The sequence below is a fragment of the Chrysochloris asiatica genome, unplaced genomic scaffold (assembly GCF_000296735.1).
Source record: "Chrysochloris asiatica unplaced genomic scaffold, ChrAsi1.0 scaffold00068, whole genome shotgun sequence".
Lineage (NCBI taxonomy): Eukaryota > Metazoa > Chordata > Mammalia > Afrosoricida > Chrysochloridae > Chrysochloris > Chrysochloris asiatica.
In genome coordinates, this window is record NW_006408586.1 from 11,954,432 (window position 1) to 11,962,625 (window position 8,194).

Consider the following 8,194-nt stretch of genomic DNA (forward strand, 5'->3'; position numbering starts at 1 on the left):
TTAAAACACAACAGATATGTAATGAGGTAGCGTAGATAATTACAATTTGAATACAACTGACAATTAAAATTTATTGAGATTAAAACTAATTTGCTGTAGTCAGATTGGACATTTTTAAGGTAGATTGTTACTTGTTTTTTATAGGCATTTTCCTTGATAGCAATTTATTCTACTTTTATATTGATTTTATTGTCTACAAAACTTACTTAGACAGATGCATATAGACAACAGACTTCAAAAAAGAATCTCAATCCATACTTTATCAACACATGTTATGTAAGAGGGAATTTAAAAAGTTCATGGAAAATAGAATTTAAAGGTAATGGACTAGATATTGGGCTGCTAGCCACAAGGTCAGCATTTTAAACCTATCAGCCCCTCCATGAGTATCTCTTTAAGTAAAGATTTACAGTCTTGTATGTAGGGTTGCTGTGAATCAGAATCAGCTTGATGGTATTGGGTTTGGGGTTTGTATTATATATTATAAAGAGCCCTGGTGGCGTAGTGGTTAAGCTCTCAGCTGCTAACCAAAAGGTTTGCAGTTTGAGCCCATCAGCTACTATGTGGAAGAAAATTGTGGCAGTCTGCTTCCATCAAGACTACAGTCTTGGAGACCTTGTAATCTTTTCTGCCCTATAGCATTGCCCTATGTCTGAATCAACTAGGCAGTAGAGGATAATATGCATTCAAAAATTCTTTTCGTCATAATACCAAACTAAATAATATTTTAAAATCTTATTATGAAAGATGAGATTTTGTGTATGGTTTGCTGCTCTTCAATTTTTCATGTTAAAATGTTTTGAAACCCTTGGTTGAAATGTGTATTGGTAATAAAATTGGTCATTTCAGTTGTTCACTAAGATTTACTTATTATGCACTACAATTAAGCCAAAAAGAAACTTAGTTTGTATAGAATGATTTAATTTTGGTACAAATAATACAAAATCATATGTAGAAATAAACTGATCCTGAAACAAAAGATGATTATTGCCATGTATATTGATTTATTTTTTTAATTCCAGAAGAAAACATATTAGAGAAATTATATTCACCTGAGATTTAATTGTGAACTTTACTATGTATTTACATTTTTATTAATAACTGTATATATCATGTGCCTGACACATAGTTAAGTACTTGTGTACATTATTTCATTTTCATTCTCCCAATTAGCTTTGAGATTGAGAAATAAAACTCCTGTTTGTGCATGAGGAACCTAAATGACAAGATTACTTAGCTCATAAGAGGAGACTCAGGATTTGAATTTCGAATTTAGGTCTGGTAACGTAGTGGTTACGAGTCAGGCTACTAATCATACAGCCAGCAGTTCCATGGGAGAAAGGTGAAGCTTTCTGCTCCTATAGAGATTTACAGCCTCAGAAACCCTATATAGGGTTGCTGTGATTTGGAACCAACTCCACAGCACATAACCACCACCAGCAGCAGCTTTGAAACCCTTGGCTTTGACTCACTTTATTGTATTATTACATTAAGATTTATTAGAGCAAGCTTTAAATAATTTAATAGTTGCTTTGAGTTTATAGTTACTTTGGAAAAGTTTATTTTCCCCTAATAGGTTTTTGAAATATTCGTATCAAGTGATCTTAAAACATCTTTACTTCTAAAGTAAATATAATAATCCAGAAAATAATTACCTACTAAATTACCATTGTATGATAATTAAGGAATAAAAATTTATTATGAAGTATAAAATAGACATTTTGTTTCTAATATTATCAAATATGCCCCAAATCACCAAACTGTATTCAGGCATCATTGTAAAAGATTCTGAATTATGAAAACACTGGAGTAATTCATTAATGCTCCTTTCTAAGTAACTAAAGAGTGATAGGCGTTGGATAAGAACATGGATTTTACAAATATTGAAATATCCAGGGCTGTAGTAACAGGTTCTGTGGATTTTGAATATTTGTTACTTGTTCTATTCTGATATAAGCACTGGACTGTTAACCACAAGGTTTACAGTTCAAACCCACCAGCCACTTCTTAGAAACCCCGTGCAGTCAATATGAGTTGGAACTGACTCCATGGCACCTAGTAACAACAACGTAAATGTGTAATTGGAAAACAAAACTAATATAACAGTAAATACATCTATTTGGTACCGCTTTAATTTATGTAGAGATGAATTTATAATCTAGATTTAGAAATTTATTCTAGTGGTAGTATTCTGACTTCATTCAGATTTTCTTTTTTTATACTTTTTTCTCCCAATGCTTTCCACCTATTGCTTTACCTGCCAAGTCTGAGTAGCTTATCTTTTTCAAGGTGTTCATTAGAGAATAAGGAATTGTATCAAAATCAAGATAAATCTGAATTTATCATAACTGTTTACATTCTGGTTTCCTTTTTTCTATAGATTTTTATGGGAAGCCGCTGCCTCCCCTGGTTGTACGGCAGAAACCTAACAGTGATGCCCATGACGTGATCTCATAACCAAGTTCATGTGGATGAGCTCTATTTTTATCGACATGATAAATTGGAGGGCACTCTTCTGTTTCAAAGAAGAAAAACCCTGAGCGTTGATGACTGGCAAGATAACCACAGCTATTTCAGTGGAAAAATTACCAACCCTAGACCTAAGTGATCTGATAATTACATATCCATGTTCTTCATGGTTTAAAATCAAAGGAAGTAAAATGCCCAGTACAAGGGTGAAGCATTTGGACCAAGTTAACAAGTAGTGTTGACTCTTTGGTTACACAGCCCTTGTCATGGGCATATTCCTAAAGGAAACCTCTTTAAGAAAAAGAGCCAATGGACTCCATACTTTTCTATATACATAATAGTCTCAATTTCTGTATATTAGACTTTTTTGTAGGATATGTGTGCATGTAAGGGAAATTCTTGGGTATTTGTAACCTAAAATTTTGAACTATTTTTGTATTTTTCTAAAAGTTTTGTTTAAAAGTTTTAATTACTATTAGTTTTACACTTTTCTATAGATGCTTTTTAAAAAATTGTATTGGAAAATAGACTTGATTTATTTGACAGCTGTTAACTATATGATAGTGTATATATATGTATATGTATGTGTGTATGTGGCTTGTAGTATTGTTCTTGAAGTATGTGTCCTAATTTTACCTGATTGTAAGATTTTAGCTTTTTAAATTACAGATTTTCTGATCTTTATTCTACTGATATATGTTATTTGAAAGCATTACCCAAGGATATAGTTTTGTTGTTGTTAAACTATTTCCTTTGGTTTCAATAAATAATGAAAACATATCCTCTTGATCTAGATGTTTTTAAAAATAATAAACATGCCATGTGAAATATTACCAAATATCACAGTAGACAGTTACTTTAAATTCAGAGATCAAGGTGCTCCTTGTCACCACCTTGTTCTCTCAGAACTGTAGAAACTCTTTTATGTTATCCTAATTCTTAATTTAAAGGCAACAAAGACTCAAAGAGTACTGCAGGTCCAAAGACATAGGATTGACTTCCAGGAAATAACTTGGATAGTAAAACAATAAAAATTAAAAAATATTAGTTCAAAAATTACTTTCATAAAAAAGTAATTCCAAAATAATTTCTTAAATTAAAATAATAATATGCCTCTTGCACTTAAGAATGGAATCTCTAGAATTCTCTATTTGTCTGGCATATTGGCAAAATTGTATACACATAATAATTTTTGAGTAGTTGATAAGTAATAGTGTCTTTACTACAAGTGTCTATTTTTTGTCAAACTGAAATACTGTATAGACAATGATTTCTGTTATCACCTTGTTAAAATTGATCAGCTTGAAAATTTGTACTAACAGACTTATACTAGTAACTGGTAATAATATTAACAAGTACTTTTAAATCAGTCTCACTTGATAGTGTCATATTTTATTCACATTTCATAAACTGAAATTTTAACATCAGAGCACATATAACTTATAAGTCAGCATTACATGTAGTGTCTTTAAGTCTTGCACATGAGACCTACGTAGCGCACTGAGTGAGGGAAAGAAACATACTACTTCAGGTCTAAAATTCTTAACAATCTAAATTTGATAGGTTGTTGAAATGTGAGTAAAGGTAACACAAAAAGGATGTAAATTTTGAAATTAATTTCAGATGAAAAAATTTATTTTTGTGTCCTTTTTTGGTTCCTTTGTAACTTTTACATTTATTTATAACACTCATGCTTTTCCTGTCTCTTTTTATCCTTCTAGCTTGAGAGTAAATATAACTTAATTTTGTTTTCTTTATTACCAGTGATTATTCTAATAATATATATTAATTATAAGATCAAATAAAATGTTTTATATTTGTTATAAAATATGTTGTATCCTTAAAGCATTCTAAAAATACTTTAAAAGTTGTTTTCTAAATTCAGGTGGGTTTTAACAACCACATACCTTTTGGTTATATGCTACAGTTTTATTCTTACTAGCCATGAATTGTAACATTTTCACACAATAAAATTTATTTATATCAACATATTATTTCTCTCTTTCATTTAATAGATTTAATATTTTCCTTTGGATATAAGTAAGCGTTTTGAAATCTGATTATTGAAAAAAACTTTTTAAGTCAGTAGATTAAAACAGTACATTTTTTGTTATTTTACCATATATATCGAGAGAGAGAGTCCTGGTGGGGTGCAGTGGGTTAATGCGCTAGAGTGCTAGGTCAGTTTGAACAGCAAGGTTGTTGTTAAGTACAGGGTTTCCGAGGAGCTGACACTGCTGGTTAATCCGCTGGACCACAAAGTCAGTTTGAAACAAAAATTCAGTTGTTCAAATTCACCAGCAACTCCTCAGTACCCCTACATAGGGTCACTAAGAGTCAGAACCAACTCGAAGACACTTAACAACAACTTACATATATGTTCTCCTTGTTGTTGTTAAGTGCCATCACCATATTTACATACACACACATTATATATATGTGTGTGTGTTGTTGTTGTTAGGTGCCATCGAGTTGGTACTCGATGATGCCATGAGTTGGTACTCTTAGTGACTATATGCACTATAGAATAAAACACTGCCCTTCCTGGGCCAGCCTCACTATCGTTGCTACATTTCAGCTCATTGATGCTGCAACTGTGCCATTCCATCTCACTGGGTGTCTTCCTCTTTATCTCCTACCCTCCCATCTTACCAAACATGATATCCTTCTCCAGTGACTGGTCCCTCCTGACTATATGCCCAAAGTATGAGAAACGAAGTCTGGCCATTTTGGCTTCGAAGGAGCACTCTGGCTATACTTCCAATACAGACGTATTAGTTCTTATGGTAGTCCGTAGTACTTTCAATATTCTCCTCAACACCATAACTCAAATGCATCAATTCTTCTACAGTCTTACCTTATTCACTGTCCAACTTTCACATGCATATGAGGTTAGTAAAAATACCATGGCTTGGATCAGGTGCACCTTAGTCCTCAAACTGATATTTTGCTTTTCAACGCTTTAAAAAGTTATTGTGCTGCAGATTTGTCTAATGCAACACGTTTTTTTGATTTCTTGACTGCTGCTTCCGTGAATGTTGATGGCTGATGAGAGCAAAATGAATTCTTTGACAATTTTAACCTTTTATTTATTGTGATGTTTATTGGTCCAGTGGTAAAGACTTGTTTTCTTTATATTGAGATGCAATCCATACTTAAGGCTGTGGTCTTTGATTTTCATCAGTAAGTATATTAACTCCACTTTCAACAAGCAAGGTTAATCATCTGCATATCACAGGTTGTGAATGAGTCTTCCTCCAGTCCTGAAGCCACATTTTTCTTCACATAATCCGTCAAAGTTATGTATGAAGAATGTAAATGACTTAAAAGGGCAAAGAAAAACAAAATGGCTGTCAGGCGACACTGAAACTTCTTTGAACCTAGAATAGCTGAAGCAAACAAGAAATGATGAAGCAAATGAGTTGACAGAAAATTTCAAAGGACAGCTTAAGAAGACCAAATAAAGTTTTATGCCTGGTGTGATAAAACCAAAAGAAAAGAGCATGCTTGGTATTTCTCAAACTGAAATTACTGAAGAAAATATTCAAGCCTTGAAGTGCTTCTGGAAAGATTTACAGCCTTGGAAACCCTATGGAATAGTTCTATGCCATCCTATTGGTTTACTATGAATTGGAATTAATGACAATGGTTGTGAGCAAAAAAATTAATGAAGCGTGTAAGCATCAATAGAAGATGTAAGGAATACACAGAGCCATTGCACCAAAAATAATTGGTCGAAATTCAACCATATCAGTAGGTAGTGTATGATAAAACAACAACAACAACAAAAAAAACTGGTATTGAATGGAAAAGTACAAGCTACACTGATGATCCTACCAGCAAGAAAACTCTAGGAATTGATGGAATACAAATGGAGATGTTTCAACAAACAAACACAATGCTCGAAATGCTGAGTTTTGTATAAGAAAAAATTTGGAAGACTAGCTACCTGGACAACTGACTGGAAGAGAGATAATTGTACCCTTCCCAAGGTGATCCCAAAGAGTGTAGAAATTATCACACAATACCATTGATATCACATGCCAGTAAAATATTGCTGAAGATAATTCAAAAATAGTTGTATGAGTATATGAACAGGAAGCTGACAGTCAAGTTAGATTAAGAAGAGGTCATGGAACAAGGGGATATCATTACTGGTGTCAGATGGATCTTGGCTGAAAGTGGATAATACCAGAAATATGTTTACCTGTATTTTATTGAGTTATGCAAAGGCATTCAACTATGTGGATTATAAAAAAAATAAAGGCATTTCAAAAATGGGAATTCTAGAACACTTAATTATACTCATGTGGAACTTGTACATACACCAAGAGGTATAGTTCAAACAGAGCAAGGAATTACTGCATGGTTTAAAATCAAGAAAGGTGTGTGAGTCATGATTATATCCCTTGGTTTATGGTATTAGTGAAGAATATTGAATGTACCATGAGTTTCTAAAAGAACAAAGAGTACTGCTTACAACTAAAGATGCGACAGTATGTGACAAAGGAGGGGCCAATCCTTTGAGACAGACAACATTCTTGATAAAGCAGAGGGTCAGTAATAAAGCAGAAGACCCTGAATGAGAGATTTAAACACGTCAGCAGTTGTGAAGATGGCATAGGAGAAGCCATATTTTGTTCTGTTGTATCTGTGGTCGATACGAATTGGAACCAACTAGATGGAACCTAACATACAACAATATGGTCTTTTTGCATGCATTACATTAATTTTTATAACTATTGATTACTAAGTTAAAGCTTGGTATTTGGAACTGATCAAGCAGGTCTGGAGGAAGACCTAGGAATCGTCCATAAAGATTATAATTTAAAAATCCTGATGAGAAAGTTTTACTCTGTCACATGGAACCACTATGAGTTGAAATCTAGTGCAGGGGATCTGACAAAAACCAGATAAAGAGCTTTAATCTTCAAAGCATATTTGTGGTAATAACAGTCATATTTTTAGATTTGTAGAATTCTTGCACCTATTGTATATACTTTTGGTCTTTGAGCATCTAAATGGTTATTATATATCAGAAAACTTATAAGCATGCATTTTCTTCTGATACAATTTCTAATTGCAACAAAGGAAATACTAAAAAGTATCATTAAAAGAGCAAATGAAATGAAATGTCTTTCTTGTTACAGTGATATATTTCCCAACTTACTGAGAACTAGTAAAAGTATTTCATGTAAAAATGAGTGGAGAAACTATTGTGAAGGATTCATTTTGGTCTTCAGGTGTTTTGGGGGGGGGGCTGTTTAATGATATCACAATAAAAATGAATATAATGCATAGCTTGCATTGCTGCAGTTAACATTTGGGTGTTGACTTTGCCAGTACTAACTGCTCTGTATATATGTTTGTTGTTGTTAAGTGCTGTTAAATCAATTCCAACCCATGGCAACTCCTGTATAGGGTTTTCCAGGAGCTGCTGATGAGCTTGAATAACCGATGTTGACATTCAAACCTATTCTGCAGCCCAGGACACACACATTCTCACTTTCTTTCATATATATATGTTGTTAGATGCCATCGGGTCGGTACTGACTCATAGCGACCTAATGCACAGCAGAATGAAACACTGCCCGATCCTGGGCCAACCTCACTGCTGTTGCCACACTTGAGTCCACCGATGCTGCCACTTGGCCAATCCATCTCGTTGGGGGTCTTCTTCCTTTTCTCTGACCCTCCACCTCACCAAACATGATATCCTTCTGTA

The 8,194-nt window shown here is 33.5% G+C and overlaps 2 protein-coding genes across 3 annotated transcripts in view; both read left to right on the forward strand.

The window, feature by feature from the left end:
• The window catches only part of ARL13B (ADP-ribosylation factor-like 13B), a 76,190-nt gene extending 73,733 nt beyond the window's left edge, over nt 1–2,457 (forward strand). For both annotated transcript variants that reach the window (XM_006864658.1, XM_006864659.1), the window contains one exon: nt 2,381–2,457. In XM_006864658.1, coding sequence (XP_006864720.1) covers nt 2,381–2,457 — 77 coding nt within the window. The remainder of the gene's footprint in view (nt 1–2,380) is intronic.
• An 89-nt stretch (nt 2,458–2,546) lies between these two features.
• The window catches only part of NSUN3 (NOP2/Sun domain family, member 3), a 104,930-nt gene continuing 99,282 nt past the window's right edge, over nt 2,547–8,194 (forward strand). Inside the window, 1 exon segment of the mRNA XM_006864662.1 lies at nt 2,547–2,701. Coding sequence (XP_006864724.1) covers nt 2,547–2,701 — 155 coding nt within the window.